This window comes from Notolabrus celidotus, chromosome 20 (assembly GCF_009762535.1).
Source record: "Notolabrus celidotus isolate fNotCel1 chromosome 20, fNotCel1.pri, whole genome shotgun sequence".
Classification (NCBI taxonomy): Eukaryota; Metazoa; Chordata; class Actinopteri; order Labriformes; family Labridae; genus Notolabrus; species Notolabrus celidotus.
The window spans coordinates 26094072-26111031 of NC_048291.1; the positions used below are offsets into that span (position 1 = coordinate 26094072).

A 16960-nucleotide genomic window follows, 5' to 3' on the forward strand; every position below is an offset into this window, starting at 1 on the left:
CCCATTCAAAAACACTGCATCCAAAGTTGTGCTTTATTGTCTGCAAAAAACGCCTCTGTGACTTCAATATAACATTTTAGATAATTCTCTATACTGAGGCATCAACTCGTGCTTCTGAACCACATTAACAGGACCATTGGAGCTAATATCAAATATTTTCTTTTTCAATTTAATTTCCTAAAAACTCAGTTTTTGTTTCACTTTATTTGGAGCCCTGTGTTTTGAACACTGGTCTTGTTTTCTGTCGTTTTGAGCAGATTACAGCCTAAATTCCTCACATCTAGTTCAAGAATCTGGATAATAATATCTGGATAATAATCTGTTGCATCTGCACAGATTATCCACCAAACAAATCGTATAGAACAAGTGTGTTTGATTTTCATTTTGCACTTCCCTGAAAGCATTTTTTGTGAATTTACAAGATGCATTCAGGAGGTTTGGGTCATGAGCTCCGGTGTCTGGATGGATTTGCACAATGATAGTGGCCTGGCTTCATCTTTATTATCTGCAGAACCTGTTCTTGTAGGCCAGATTTATTGCCTCAATTTTATTATGACTTGTGTTCTAGATATTTAACTGGTTTTGCTTTTATTGCTTTAATCTCTAATGTCATCAAATTATCTTCCACATAACTTTTTAAAGCTCTTCCCACAGTATATTATTCCATATAAAGCTGCATAAGAAAGTGTTTTTTTAATCAGCGATTGATTAAAGTTCCCTTCAGCTGAGCAGCACCACCTCCTGTCTGTCCTGCAGAAATGTTTGCGGTTCAACCCGGATGCCACCGTGTGGAAGGCCAAGCAGCAGGTGCTGTGCTCCCTGACCGAATCTCTGCGGGACGTCCTGAACTACGGCCTTTTCCAGCCCGCCACCGACGGCCATGATGCCAAGTTCCTGGAAGAGGAGAGGCTGCTCAGAGAGTACCCCCAGTCCTTTGAGAAAGGGGTTCCATATTTGGAGGTACGAGTCCACACAGTCAGAAGATGAGTGACTTAAAGTAACAATTGATGTTTGAATTATCTTTACATGTTTTTATTTATGGCATTGTGTGATGCACGTACAAATACAAAGATGCATCCTGTTTATTAGAGCAAGAAGATCAGTGCAGAAGAGAAGGATTGTCCTCCTTTTACCTCCAGCTTTATGGCTCACATCACATGATCCAGTTTATTTCATATCTAAAATAAATGACGTACATCACAGTAACACTTTGGAGTACTTCACACATCATCCAAGTGTTGTTTTCTGCTTAAATGTCGTGCAAGTAGAGATTTTATATCAGCGTATATGTGGAAACATGCTCAGATACTGATGCACCTGCAGGACGCTCATGTCAGCTGTTATTATCAGATGACCAATGTCCTGGTTAAATTCTAGTGATCGTGCCTTTACTAGTCAAAAGGAAGCAGGAGGAGAGTTTTTTTTTTAAATGGCAAGAAGATGAGATATACTACTACTTTGTGAAAGTACCTCACAGCTGATTTCACTGACACCTTGTCTCAGACGCCCTTTAAAGGACTCTACAGCTCCCCTGTTTAGTGCAACACCTGCTAATCTCTTGTCCATCCCGTTCAGTCTCCGTCCTTTCATGCTACATTACGACCCAGCGGAGGCTTCAAATCGCCTTTAAACCACTGTAACGCCAGACCGTTTCTTTCACTATTCTTGTCTTCAGTGAAGCAGGGGAGGAGGTTTTTGTAAAGGAAACCAGATAAAGCTTCCCCGTACAATAAATCTGGAGGCCCTATTTTGTGGATCTAGGCCAGAAGCTAAGAGAATTAAGGACAAACGCCCTCTGTGTTGGGATTAACTCTTTGTTTGCTGTCTCTTTTTTCTTTGGGTCTTAGTTCCGATACAAGACCAGGGTGTACAAACAGACGAATCTGGATGAGAAGCAGCTGGCCAAACTGCACACTAAGGTACTCAGCTGCATGTTTCAGTCATATGAATGTACAAGCCATGTGCAGGAACACTGACATAAATACTGTATAGCATGCCTGGCTCTGTTATTGTATACACAGGCTCCACTGAGCGTGCTTTTTATTTTGTGTGTGTAGTGCACCATGTGATTGTGTGCCGTCGCCTGCACGAACAGCACATTTAACGCAGGATGAGTTCTTCACAGCAGCACTTTTTCTCTCCACACGCAGGCCAGCCTGAAGAAATTTATGGATTATATCCAAACCAGCGCTACGGACAAGATGGTGAAGTTCATAGACAAAGGCCTTGACCCAAACTACCAGGACTCTGACACTGGCGGTAAGGAGAGCCAGAGCTTCTCTCATCTTTGAGCTCACTCGCTTCATCCACAGAGTCACACGTCTTTGAAACATCTACCATAACATCATAACAGTGTGGATTACACTTATACTTAAGGCACAGTTTATAAAGTTCTTTACTCGTCTTAATCATCACATGCAAAGTCAAGCTTCATCACGTTACAGTTAAGCCTCAGGTTTGTGGCTTATTTCCCAAAGAGCAGCCGCCATGTTGACCAACATTTTGAGTCTTATGTTGAGACTTTTTAACGGCCAAAATGCTGCGTTCACAGGGACAAATACTGTGGCTTATTGGAAAATGAGAGGTTCATGAAGGTGAAATCCAACAACCAATCAGAGAAGAGACAGTTAAAGCTACTGTGAGGAGTTTTTTGATTGTTATGAAACAGAATCAAATGACCCAAAAAACCAAACAAGACCTTTAGCGGCAAGATTTCATCCTTCTGAGTGATTATTTTAACGCCTGTATTCGCTGCCAGGGGGGGGGGGGGGTTGGTGTCAGATAAGGCGAAGAGCTGAAACCTCCAGAAACAGCCCTGTTACATTTTCAGAGCAGATATTGGAAACGAGTGATGCATTTCAGTGTTAACAGACAGCAGGATGATATTTTTTGACCACTTAGATCTGTAGGACAAGGTCTGCAAAGAAAGAAGAGGTACCCCCAAAAAGTTCCTCACAGGAGTTTTAATAAAAGTCAAGATGCTTGAAGTGGAGTGCTGCACAGGTTTTTTAGAGATCTCTTCCATTTGAAAGCCTTTTATTGGTAATTTGAGTGACACCTTGATAATTATGCACACTGAAAACATTGAATACATAACTTAAAGTGTGATTCTGAAAGAGTTTAAGGAATCAGGACCACAGAGTTTAACGTACTTCCTTCCAAACATTGAAATTATTGTTTAAAGTTGGACAATAAGACGGACAGATATAAACCCAGATGATTTAAACGTACAGTTATTTTGAATATTAGAGTTAAGAGTGACTCTGATGTCTTTGGAAACGGCTCATTTCATCCATCTTTTCTCATACCCACATTTTCTCCTCTCTCTTTGTTCATCCCTCTGTTTTTTTTAAAGTCAAACTAACACTGTTGCCCCTGCTCTGACCTTTGGCTTCGCTATATGAACTACACCTTTAAACTCTCTGTAAATAACAGCTCTGCAGTATGCTGGTCTGACACCCGTTCCAGGATCAGTGCCAGTGCGGTTCACAATTTGATGGCTTTCCTCCGACGCCGCTAGAGCTCGGGGGGCGCAGCAGACGGCTCACTTACAGTTTGTGTGTGCTGCTCCGTGTCACTCCAGCCGCTCGGGGAGCAAGTGTCAAAACACAAAACACAGCCTGTCATCTCAGGTGTGAAAATCACCTCTGCCACGTACCACCAGGGGGCGACGCAGAGCCCTGATGAACCCCTCTCACCAGCATCATGGTGGAATAAAACACCTAAACATTGCCTGGTGGTGTTACAAAATCAGGAGAGTGGGGATCTAAAATGAGAGGAACGTTCTTCATTTGAGCATTTTTAAATAATAGCATTTAATTAAAACATGCAAAAATGTAATCATTTTATTATATTAGTACTGAAGCTTAGGTGTGCTCTAAAACCAGCTTAATCCATGCAGAACAAACTGAATCATAGCTGCATGCACTGGTCAGCCGTGACATTATTTCCACCTTCCTAACTTTCCTGACCTGACGAGACATGGACTCCTCTTGACCTCTGAAGATGTGTGCGTGGTTTTCCAGCACATCCCTCAGATGCTTGATTGGATTTAGATCTGGGGACTTTGGACACTAAGTGATCTGTCATGTTCCTCCAGGCCACCTTCTCCCTTTGCTCCATGGTCCAGTTCTGAAGCTCACATGCCCATTGTAGGCACTTTTGTGGTGGATGGAGGGTCGGCATGAGCACCATGACTGGCTCTGGTCCCTAAACTGCCCCGTAAAGACTGTGGTGCTCTGACATCCTGTCCCTGGTTCATCAGTTTTCCTTCCTTGGTCCACTTATGGGAGTTATTGACTACTGCAAACAGGGAATACCCCACATAAGCTGCAGTTCTGGAGATGCTCTGATCCACTCATCACAATCTGGCCCTGTTTAAAGTCGCTCATATCTTCACCCCTCGCCCAATCCATGTTAATCCATGTTATTCACTTCATCTGCTAGTGGTCATTAGTTATGTTCATATGGCTTCAGATACTCTTTCTCTTCTTCCTTCACTGTGAGGTTGTATTAAGATATCACCTACTATCAGGCTCCAAGGCTGGTGCAACACAAGTGGATATTTTAACACTTTAACTGGAGTTGTTACAGAATCAGAATTGGAAATTCCTGCAGCACTGCCAGCAGTGGGTTGTTGGTTTTGGAGGATTCACCACTTTACACGGTGATCAAATAGTAAAATAAATTAGCCCTAAAAATAATCAACTGGTACCAGGAACTAATTCTTCTTTGAAAACTGGAGCTTCAGATTAAAGTGCTTCCACCCTGGATTTATCATGGTAAATTGGGGAACTTATCATGTGACACCAACAAACAACAAGAGTGTGACTCAAGCAGGGATGTAATGTTTGTCAAAATCAGAAAAGTGACAACAATTTGGATTTGTTTTAACAGTGTACAGTTTGCAAGGCTTCAGTTTGGAGAGGAAGTTGTGTTATTCAGAGATGCTCTGATTGTGAAAATAATTTAATACTGATTCAGCTGTGTTTTGCTTTGTTATTCTTTGTGTCTGTTTTGTAAATGAGATGTGAGATTTGATTTAAATTGTTGCTTGTAGTCCCTCCTCTTCAAATGAGACTGCAACATGTCTCACAAAGCGTGTTTGACGGTGTAATCCTCCCACAATGCAACATCTTTTCACGTTTGACCATAACAACAAAATTTAGAGACTACTTCTGCCTACTGAGAAAAACCCTCCTCTTTGAATTTGCAGATATATTAGCTTAGCATAGTTTGAAGTTTGAAGTTTTTAATTTATTATTGTGTCATGCATACAATCAAATGCCCAGCCTGCATGAGTTTACAAGAGCACACAGCATGATCATTCCTTGTGAGGAAACTGAGAGAGAAAATTATGACAGAATAAAAGATAAAAAAATAAAATAAAAATGCACACTTCTTAAAAAGACTATTTTGTCTTCTGTTCCAGGCTTTTGAAACAAATTACTGAGTTTAAACACGTCAAAATTAAACAACCAATTTAGTTTTTGCACATCTGTCCACCTCAATATTTCAGGATTTTTACAGGTAATTTCTTGAAACAATATCTCTCTGAGGTCATAATAGTTTGTACAGTACAAAAGAGAATTCCACTTCACTCAAATCACAAAACTCACAGTCTGTTTTCTTCTGGGATATTTTTAAAATCAACCAACCTCAATGACCAGAGGAAGAATACCGGATCTTAACTGTGCAACCAAATAAATTGAAGGACACAAACATGAACTTTGCCTGCTGACAGTAATGCATCCCACTTTATTTGCCAATGTCTGTCAAAGGGGTAAATATCAGCTCATACCAAGTTTGTGTATCCCTGTAAGAAGTATTATTGGTATCGGATTAGCACTGTTATCCTAAAGCTACGCCCCTTCTATATTGTGCTCTAATCAGACTGATACTTGTCAGAACAGGAATCAGGGAAAGCAGGTCTGAAGGTAAAACCGCTATTTGAACATCTCTCCTTGTTAGATGTGACGTGCTCATCTCTCCCATCCAGCCGGAGCCTCACACTGAGTGACTTTCATAGGACATAAAATAATTGAGCATATTCAGCATGGCTCCTGTCAGTGTGAGCTCGCATCCACGTCTGCCAAGAGAACTGCTTAATGGGCATCCCCAAAAGTCATCCTGACACCACAACTTCAGAGGGAGAGCAGTCACAACATTCCCCCAGATTATCTGTACCTGAGATCCACAGAAGCTGTTGGGAGATAAAAGCCCGCAGTCGTTTTCCTCTCTGCCAAAAACTCTTGTCTCCATGGCAGCCAGCACTCTGTACCTTGTTTGACACTCTGAACGCCGTTATTCTTCCCGGAGTCATTGAACTTTGTTGCTGAAGATTTGCAGGTGGGTTAAGTGTGGTTGGAAGTATTGTGACACAGCTTTGCACTTGTTTTAATACATCTTTTTTACTGCCACACTTCATGCCAGCACTTTTACCAGAGTGCCAGAGCAAAGCTGATTCAGTCTTTACTTGGAAGCTAACAATGCTACCTGTTGCATGAAAGTCTTTCAGCTGCATGATATCTCAGCGGAGATGAGTGTGAACATACGCAGGAATCTTTACAGCGGGTTGAATTGTTTCAGACTCTGCAGCTGAGTTGATTTAATACTTAAATCCAAGCTCTGATGTTGGGGTTTGCGATGAAATCAGTTTTATCCTTTGCTAACAGTCTGGAGTCTTTGAACAAAGTGAGTCTCTAAAACCTCTTCTAATGATGCTTTAGTTCTGCCGTCTTAAAAAACAGCTTTCATAAAAATCTTTTGAGCCTGGAGGTAGATTTAGACGCACACAGCTGAGATGACGGCAGATTGAAAACAATACAAACAGAATTATAAAGCTGTGGAGAGTCCGACTTTATCTTATAACAACCAGGGTTTAAAACAAGCGGAGACCTCCGGCCGTGAGAATTAAAGCTAATGCGGAAGTGTTAAAAACTGCAGTTCATCGAGTGTCCGCTTGAGGCTGTCTCTGGAAGTACCAGAAACCACACACACACTCATTCAAAGAGCCGATCTTTACAGCAGAAATAAACATGTTTACAGCCTGGTACAAAAGACGAGTGTGGATTGCTCATTTCTCGATCGGCACACACTGTATGGGGGGTTATTATTTTTTCTACGCGACATATTAGAAGATATTAAGATTAGGAGTTTTCCATTATGAGAGGCACATCTTACTTGATTGACAGTGCTGACTTCACTGAACACTGTAGCTGTTGGCGAGGAAGCTCAAATCCCGCCTCTTTACGTCATACTTGCTTGACAGAAGTTAAGTTCTCAAGTTGTGTTCAGCATTTCCAATATGGCTCCCACCAACGATTGGCCTCAAACAGTGCTTCAGAATCAGATGGGTGACGTCACGGATACTACGTGCATTATTTATACAGTCCATGGTTTAAAACGGTGCAATGGTTGTTTGCATTTGGCGCCCCCTGTGGACAAAATAGGTTGATTCGTGCTTGTGGTGATTGGTCTATCTTGGGGTCTTCTTCATTGATTTCGTAGGTGCAATAATTCTTGGCTTTTAAAATGTTTGATAAGGCAAGTTCTGCAGCGTGCTGTTTGTGAACTCATCTGGTACATGCTCTGCAACAGAGGTGACAGGCAAATAAAATCATGAAATAGAAACAACTGGTCCTCTCACTGACAGTTTTCATTCTTAAAAAGACATCAAAAAGACTTACAATATTAATGTGAGTCTGCTTCATCACCAGCTCACGACTCCTCACTTGAGCTGGATGTATTTTCTTTGAATGTTTTCAAATAATTTTACTGATATTTATCTTTTTCTTACTTTAAATCTGGTTCGTTGTGTGAATAGAAGTCTGTTATCACTATTTTCATGTTTCTGATCATCCTGAAAATCTTCAGGCTATCAGCTGTGATTTGTAGTCTCTGCCTCTGCTTGCATTGCAAACTAGCTACAAAACTGTTCTGCCTTTAGCTTTAAGTGCACTACAAAGTGTGTGTGCAGACTCAGAGGATGTTATTGAAGAAGTAATACCACAGTGTTGCAGCTAACTGGATGCTTATAAGAGTCAAAATACATATCCCTAAAGTTGTGGCAGAGTGAGGCGTAAGCTGCAGCGAATTACATGCAATGCATTATGGTACATGTAGGCACTCCTGGTGTGCAGGAGAACTCACTGCCTCAGATTGTTGCTCCCTCTGAATGCATCCTCTATCAAATTTGGTATCCAAACAAAACATGGCACACACACACAAAAACATTGCTTGTACAAGCTGCACTAATCCTGTTGTTGGTTCCACCCTGTACTCAGACAAACAGCTGGTGGTAATGCACAAATGATGAAGACTACAAGTGTTTATCTTATTTGCAGTCTTTAGTGAGAACACGGACCGTACAAGATGTAGGTTTGTTTTATAGGAAAGAAATGAAGTCAGGATGAATGTTTACCTCAAGGTTAGTCACTCTGACTTTCAGAAACACAAACATTACTTTTGTTTACAAGAAAATTCCTCTCGCTGTGCAGCTGACACGGCTGTTTAGTTCGCTGTTTGTTTTCTGTTTGACCTGCAAGGAGAAACCTGCCGCTGTTCAAGAGCAAAACCTCAAAGCAAGGACAGAGGAGGAGAAGTTTCAAAAGTTTTAAGTATTCAAGTAGTCTTCCTTTAGTGCAAACTCTTCAGCCAGGGCCCCGCAAATAAGTTTGGACCTCTTCTCCAGAATAATCCTTCTCATTAAAAAACTGTGTTTGATTCTCCCTGTGTGTCCGTCAGAGACTCCTCTCTCCCTCGCCGTGCAGTGTGAGCCCGGTGGAGGCGAGTCCATCCGGGTCCTGGCGGAAGGAGGGGCACATATCGATTTCCGCTCCAAAGATGGACTCACACCGATACACAAGGCTGTGCGAGGCCACCGCCATACAGCCCTGCTGGTAAACAATGACACACGCTGTCACACTGTTATCATTCAAATAAGGAGGTTTCATAGAGGAGGTGTAGAAGATTAGAGCATAGACCAGAATGTGTAGACAGACAGAAGACAGAATTAATCTGCAGTTCACTCACGTCCACAAACAAAATGCACACAAACAAAAAACAGATCTACTCAAGAAGAAAACTGTATTAACATTCAGACTCTCTGGTTCAAAGTTCAGTTAATCCAGAACTCCAGCTCCTGAGCTGCCAATAAGACACACATCCACATGCAGAGAAACTCATTCAGAGATAATTACATGTGCCGTGTCGTCAGAGATCATGTTTCCCCACAAAGAAAAGAAACAGCTGCTGAACAGCGTAAAGATTTACAGCAGCAGACTCTGACTGAATACTTGATTCTCTCTCCCCCCGAGGAGCTGCATGACCCCCCTGAACCCCCGGCTCCGTGCTCCAATCCTGATTTAAAATTCCATGAATATTCCGAGACCTGAAACTGGAAACCACATTAAGACATTTGTCCTTGCTGCATTTTTTATTGTTCTCTTGTTAGCACGTTAAAGTCATTGTTAGTGTACTGCAGTGTAGTAATTGCACACTTATTGCACTGTTAATGCATTTATTACTTCTGGCCTTATCTTTCCTGCAGGTCCTTCTGTCTCTGGGTGCATCTCCGGACTACAAGGACCGGCGAGGGCTAACGCCGCTGTACCACACTGTGCTGACAGGGGGAGACACTTCATGCTGTGAAACACTCCTTTACCACCACGCCAAGCTGGGCATCAGGGACGAGAACGGCTGGGACGAGACACATCAGGTACGTGGACTCTAAAAACCACAGATGAGTCCTCAGAGGGTTTCTGGTGGGCTGCATCGTAAAGTCAAGTGTTGATCTTTTCTGTATTATCAACCAGTTGCTGTGTATAGAGTTAAGTCTGCTTTAAAACAAGAGCAAACTTTAGTGAGAGGGAGCTTTGGGCAGAATCTTTCAAACTAACGGGGTCAGCAGCCTAATTTGTGTCTATTTTGAGGTTGTGGTATAAAAGCAGAGGAACCAAGTCACGCCTTGAGATATTTGGGGTTTCAGTTTCTGTAGTTTGCACAACCTCTCACGCATCCTGTTCGTAATGTACCAGTGTGCTCTGTGTTCCAGTGTGTCCTTGTGTACGTCTCAAACCATTCATCCCACCTCTCATCTTTCACCTCGGACACCCTTCACCCTTCATCTCACCCACCCTGCTTCTGTGGCCTCACAGTGAAGTGGACTGAAAAGTAAAGGTATCAGCCGCTCCGTCTCAGTGAGATCACCCACACTTCATCAGCTCTCCTGGACACTCAGAGCCTCCATCTTACTGCAGACTGTGTGTGTGTGTGTGTGTGTGTGTGTGTGTGTGTGTGTGTGTGTGTGTGTGAAGGTGTGTTGAGTGGGATGTGCTTCATAGATTTAACACTTACACTGACAGTAGGAAAAGCCTATGTTTTAAAGTGAAGCATTTTTAAATGTGAATATTTCCATGGCTACAAAATGGGCATATTCTGTGATGCATTGACTTTAGTATTAGAAAAAACTGAATAAATAATTAACTTATTATAATAAATAATTAATGTTTTCAGCCCCCTGCAGGCAGATTTATTCACCTTCAAGAATGTGTATCCTCTTTGTTTGTCTGTAAAGTCATAAAGTCAAGTCATCTGTTGTGAACATATGTTTTATTGATTTTCACATTTTACAGGGTATTAACTAAATGTGTCAAAACATACAGAAAAAACAAAACACCCCCCAAAAAATATTGGCAGAATATTACACACATAAAACACCTACAGAAAATGTAGAAAATACATAAATAAATAAGTGTAACGCTTAAATTATCAGAGTACATTTTCAGAAAACTCCAGACAAAACCTTACAATAAATAAAATGACATTAAAAAAAACGTATAAAAATAATAATACATAAAAATACTAAAATGCAGCAAAAAATTATAAATACAAAATCTAAATATACTGGCACACATCTGAGTTTTTCATACATTCCTCTTTCGCCTCATCACCTCACAATTCCAGCACTTCTTCAATGTCAACATTTTGTATAAAATTCAAAAATGTCTCCCAGATATCCAAAAACTCAGAAGCCTTCCGTCTCACAACATAGGTACGTTTTTCAAGAGCTAAACTTGCTGTCAATTCCTTCAACCATCCACCAAGAGAGGGGCGACACACATTCTTCCAATACAATGCAATTAAAGCCTCGCCTGTAACAAAGGTCCACCATAATGTTCTCTCTTTGATGCAGAGTACAGTTCTCTGGAAACAAACAAACACATGTTAGGATTTAGAGTAATAGGTGTTGAGGTAATCTGAGAAACAAAGCTAACCACTGACCCCCGAATTTCTGAACCTCTGCACATTCCCATAGGCAATGATATAAGGAGCCTGGATACGCCTTTCACTTGAAACATAGGCCAGGGTCCATCTTACTCAATTTACAGTCACCTGTTGATTAGAAATACAAATTGCTCTCGTTGTCAGCTTGACATGGTTTTGTTGTTCCCACTGAATAAAAACGTATCATAGTCGTTCTTTTAAAGGCACAGTGAGGAGTTTTCATCTTGTGATAATTATGAAATCACTCCTGATCGAACCTTTATGTTATGCTCATGATTTGCATTGTTTTCCGTCTGCGTCCTTATTGTCAAATTTCCCTCATCATTGTCATTGCTCTCAGATTATTGTTATCGCTGGACCCGGCTTGTGTTCCCTCACTGTGTTCTCGCCCTCTGATTTCGGAGGTGGTGTTAATTAAATGTGGTGTCACTTCATAACAGTCGCCTTAGTCCTCTGTCTGTGTCACTGCCTCTTCTTCATCCGCCTCTCTCTTCTTCTTTATTAAACAGCCAATAAATCCTTCCTGTTTGACTCTTCAGACTGCCTTGTTTTTACCTCCTGATATTAAAAATACTTCTCCCCTCTTTCTCTCCCTCTGTAGGCCTGTCAGCATGGAAACTCGCAGCACCTGGAGCATCTCCTCTTCTACGGTGCGGACTCTTCCTCCCAGAATGCCTCTGGAAACACTGCCTTGCACATCTGTGCTTTATACAACAAGGTACATTAGTGTCAGTGCTTACAGAGAGAAAAATGTATGATTTAACACCTTAAATATTTGGACTAACTTGCACAAAAAAGACATTCCATCAGTTTATGTTAGGCATAAAATATTCCAATAACAATGTTTATCTTAAAAGCTTAAAGGTGAAAGCAAAGCAGGTCAAATGAACATGGAATATAACTTTTCTTGACCATCAAGCTTGAATATTGTTGCATAGAATTGAGTACAAGATTTCAGAGACTAGACATGTCTGTGTAAGATCTTTACATTTGCACCAAACTCACCTTTTAAAGCATGTTTTTATGATATTTGATATCCAGCAGCAAACCATTGGAACAAATCCCATGCATTTCAGCATGAATCAGTGATTCTACATCCTTTATTATAAGTTTAATCATAACTATTATGTCAAAATGTAATAATAAAACATGTTGATCCACACTGTTTGTTGCAGGAAAGCTGTGCACGAATCCTTCTCTACAGGGGAGCAAACAAAGACGCAAAGAACAACAGTGGGCAGACCCCCTTTCAGGTAATGGCTGCCTGCGTGGCTGGCTAATTATGCATGTTGGCTGTTTGTATGCTTTACTGTCTTATTAAGTTAACGTAGCAGAAAGTGCCGGGGCCTAATTTCACTTTAAGGCATTATTGTGGTGCTATGCACACAGAGGTCCCAGGTGGCAGGATTGTGTGTGACCCCTTAATCTGGATACATTAACTCTGTCAGTGCACAAAGAGCCAGCTGAGACGATCGGTTGTGTTAGTGTGTGTGAGTGTGTGTGTGTGTGGAGGAGAGAACACAGGGAGAGCATTAGAGTTTGCTGGATTGTTCACTGACCTGTGCAGTTTATCAAAAGCATTAGTGCAAAGGTGGAAAGAATGCAAAACTGTGTTCGCTCAGGAGAGGACTCATATTTTTGTGTCATTATTCTTGTTCCAGAAAACAGCAGATTATTACCTCCTTATTCTGTAGAAACAGATATCCTATAACCTTCATAAATCACTATTTGTGTGTCTCTGTATAGATTAGCCATCATTCCTGTGTACTGAGGTTAAAGTCTGATTTTGTGCATTAAAAAGGTCTCTTGAAATGTGGACTTTCACAAGATATAGATAATAATCCTTTACTAAGCACATACCTGAAGCTACCTATAGTCATTGCAGGAACAACAGGGAGCACATTGCAGCACTCTTACATGTTGTGTATTGTATGAATGTGTGTTTTTATCAGGTGGCTGTCATGTCCGGCCATTTTGAGCTGGGAGAAATAATCAAAAACCACCGGGATACTGATGTGGGTAAGTAGCTGTAAGTAGCTCACTAAAGTAGCTGAAGCTTTAATGATCTAAAATGAATCAGACATGGAGGAGATTAGGCTTTAAATGAACAAATATTAGAGATAATCAATTATGAAATAGAAATAGAAAGCATATAGTGCTTAGGTATGTGTGGCAATGTCACGTTAGATCTTCTATGAAGTAGTTTTAAGATTTAGAATGACTTTTAAATCAGAAGATGAACTGTATTGATCCCTGAGGTGTTGTTGTTGTTCATGCTGCACACACACAGGCTGAAATATACACACACATGCACAAACAGGAACCTTTGAACATGCATCAGAGTGAAGTGGCTGCACACAGAAAAGAGTTCTGTGACTCAACCAAAGGCACCCTGCCAGTCCTGAGGAGGTGAACTGTCACCTCTTCAGCAACCAAACCAACCTCCATACTTTGGTCTGCACCGGGACGTGAACCAGGTTCCCAAACCAAGTCCCTCCTGAAGCTGAAGTCTAAATAAGTGCAGTTACAAAGAAAAGCAGCGGTCAAGCGAAAATAGTTTACCCTACGCTCACCTGTGTCTCACTCTTCCCTTTCTTCCTTCACCTCCCAGTTCCCTTTGTGGAGTCTCCAAAGTACGCCCCCCAGAGGCGAGAGAGTGCCCGGACGCTCGCCATACCCCACCCACATCCCTTCCTCCGGGCCAACAGTGACAGCAGCATGAACCTGCCCGACTGGATGGCAGTGCCCAATGCCCCGGGGACCAACATAGTCTCTGTGCAGGTGTGTGTGTGTGTGAAAGAAAAGTGTTACTAACAGAGCAGTCTCACCTCAAAGTCAGTTTTCTCAGAGTAAAAACTGTGCCCAGTTACACAAACACTGTAGCAGAAAGCAGACAAACTGCAAACTGAAAGCTAAATACAAGAAGGTAGAACATGTGTTTAGAAGCTGCTGAAGTTGCTGCTGATGTGATGGGACGGACATTTGTTTAGTCTCTATTGAGGATGCGTCTTAGTGGGAGGTTTTTATCCACTTAGCATGAGTCCACTACACACATTTAATCTGCTTTTATAGATAATAGTGCTTAATTTTGTGGGGCTTAACTTGACTGTGATTTCTCCTGGAGTGGTTTGTCTAGATCTATTCTCAATCAAAGATGTTAGATATCAAATGTTTTGTAAATTCAGAGTCTTAGATTGACAGTATAGTATAATGTCCAACCTTTATCAACCTCTGGTGGCGAGCAGTACTCACTGCAGCGACCTGTATCTATCTCTCTTTGTTGCATAAGCCGACATGCACATGTGCTCGAGTTAAAACGAGTAATGTTGCAGAAAAAAACCAAAAGAAGTCAGTGACTCTCGTCGTCATGTCTTTAAGATTGATGTTCTTTCTGAATGAAGGACCATTACCACACAACACCATGTAATAAAAGTGTATGATTTATGAGCCGGGTGTATCATTATGATGTTATATATTTGATGAATGTCAATATTATCTATAAACATTGTGTGCTCTGAATGGCGTCGTTACCCGCCTCAGTAGACTTCATCTAATTAATCAGACAGATAGAGAAGCCGGGGGAAGTTAACAGAGAAGAAGAAACATGGTTGACTCAGAATTCACAGAAACATATTCAATGCTCTGAAATAAGTTTACAAAGTAATTAAAATCAAACCTTATTACTGTTATATCTTTGTTGCAGTTGAATGTAAGTGTAAACGTATCGGTAAGTATAGTTTGTGCCAAAACGTGTTCATACTTTGTATGATTTAATTTCTTTTAATCATGGTAGTAATTTAATATTACACATGCAAATTATTGTATGTAGGTACAATAATTTGAGACGATCATATGCATGCACTTTTACATTTGGTGGTGCACTTTTTTTGTTCAGTTGCCTCACAGTAAGAAGGTTTCCGGTCCACCTCTCTCTGGTTCTGGTCTTTGCAGGGCTATAAGCAAACAGGCACCCTGAGGAGCTCCAGCAGTCCAAGAGGTGCACGAACGCGCTCCCCTTCCAGAGGGAGGATCGGGGACAAAGAGGACCGCAGCAGGCAGAGTCGGAGACAAGGGTGGGTGGCAAAGCTGGACATCTTTCAATAAACAGGAATCTCTCACCTGTTGGACTCCTCAAAGTGCTCCTGAGACTTCCTGCAGGGTGTCTGCAGGTCCTAAAAGAATCCAAAACAGTGTTTTATGATTAATTATCCTGGTCGAGTCAAGATCTTAAAGCTGCTGTTGGTAGTCCTGGAATAAACATCAGTTCAGGGAGAGATTTCCCACTACACCCCTCTCCTCCCCCTCTCTGCTCCTGTAAGCCCCGCCCACAAACAGATCGTAGCACACGCTCAATCAGGACGATGTAAGAGGACCAATCAGGAGAGTGGCTCTGATTGGTCAGAGCTGACTGGAGCGATTGGAATTTATAGATTGCTGAGTATAGAGGCAGAGGAAAATACAGAGATTTCACCTTAATCTCAAAATACCTCATTTATTGATGGCTGTTTATCAGTGTTATGACTTTTTTGCTAAACACAGCACAAAATAAGTACAGTTTTTTTTACTCCAATCCTACCAACTGCAGCTTTAAAGGACTGTAAGAGTTTTTAAATGTAGAAGTTACTCAGTGCTTTACTTTTTTCTTTTTGTGGGGAAGTTGTTTGATATTTCGGAAAGCATGATTCTTTAAATCACCAAACCAAACTGAGTCTGAGTCTGTCTTATAACAGGTATGGTTTTACTTCTCATAAAGAGACCTCCATGAGTTTTGAGTGAACATATCTGCAAAAGTCAATATTGAACCATTTAAATCTGACCTGAGAAGGAGCAGGACAGACTAATGTTTGCAAACACAAGTCTTAAAAATCCTCAAATTTCCTGTCTGTAGTAGCCGTTGTGTCAAATTCAGTCAAACAGTCATCACTTGCAATCAGACATCCAAGTCCTGTATCACCTCTGTCTATGGATTCTACATACAAATCAAGAATCAGGATCGTTGCAAGGAAAGTGTTCAGGTTTCCATTTGTTGCACGTTTGTGGTCCAGCTAGTACTGACCGATCACTGTTCATTTCCTGAAGTACATCAGAAATAACAGATCTCACCTCCATCCCATGAAATCTCCTCTCCTCCCTCCCTCAGGCCTCCTCCGACCAGCACAGCTGTACAAACTGCGGGCCAGCGGAGACGCCTGTACAGCGCTGTCCCAGGACGAGTCTTTGTAGCTACCCGATCACACTCTGCCCAGGGCGAGCGCGAAATCAGCTTTAGTAAAGGAGACAGGGTCAAAGGTGAGCACTCACTCAGCTCATATGTACTGTATGAGTGCTTGCTTTAACATAACACAGCATTTTGTCCTCCGTGTGGGTGGAACCACTGCTTGTGTGCAGCCTCACAGGTGTGTGGAGGGGTGTTTGCTTCAAACTCAGTCAGTCAGCAGTTCTTGTTGCATAAACCTGTTTAATTAGTAAAATGATGCAAATATAGAAACATTAGAGATGTATTTAAAAGATATACATGTTATAAAATCAGTTCAGTTCATCCTCTCTTTAAGGCTTTGGAAACGCTCCAAACACTTCCTCATAAAATGTTCGCTGCTGACTGCAGGGGTTTGACAATTTCAGAGTCAAGATTGAATTAGCAGCTTTTAAGCTAACACCATTTAGCTAACTGATA

General features: G+C 41.5%; 1 protein-coding gene across 3 annotated transcripts in view; it reads left to right on the top strand.

Moving 5' to 3' along the window:
* shank1 (SH3 and multiple ankyrin repeat domains 1) overlaps positions 1-16960 on the top strand; it is a 106342-nt gene that overhangs the window by 51515 nt on the left and 37867 nt on the right. The window contains exons 4-14 of one of the 3 annotated variants that reach the window (XM_034711866.1): positions 757-960; positions 1848-1919; positions 2151-2259; positions 8746-8900; positions 9551-9718; positions 11888-12004; positions 12462-12539; positions 13239-13305; positions 13898-14067; positions 15238-15359; positions 16427-16575. In XM_034711866.1, coding sequence (XP_034567757.1) covers positions 757-960; positions 1848-1919; positions 2151-2259; positions 8746-8900; positions 9551-9718; positions 11888-12004; positions 12462-12539; positions 13239-13305; positions 13898-14067; positions 15238-15359; positions 16427-16575 — 1411 coding nt within the window. Of the gene's footprint in view, positions 1-756; positions 961-1847; positions 1920-2150; positions 2260-8745; positions 8901-9550; positions 9719-11887; positions 12005-12461; positions 12540-13238; positions 13316-13897; positions 14068-15237; positions 15360-16426; positions 16576-16960 lie in introns of those variants that run through there. The other 2 variants (XM_034711864.1, XM_034711865.1) reach the window with 2 other exon arrangements.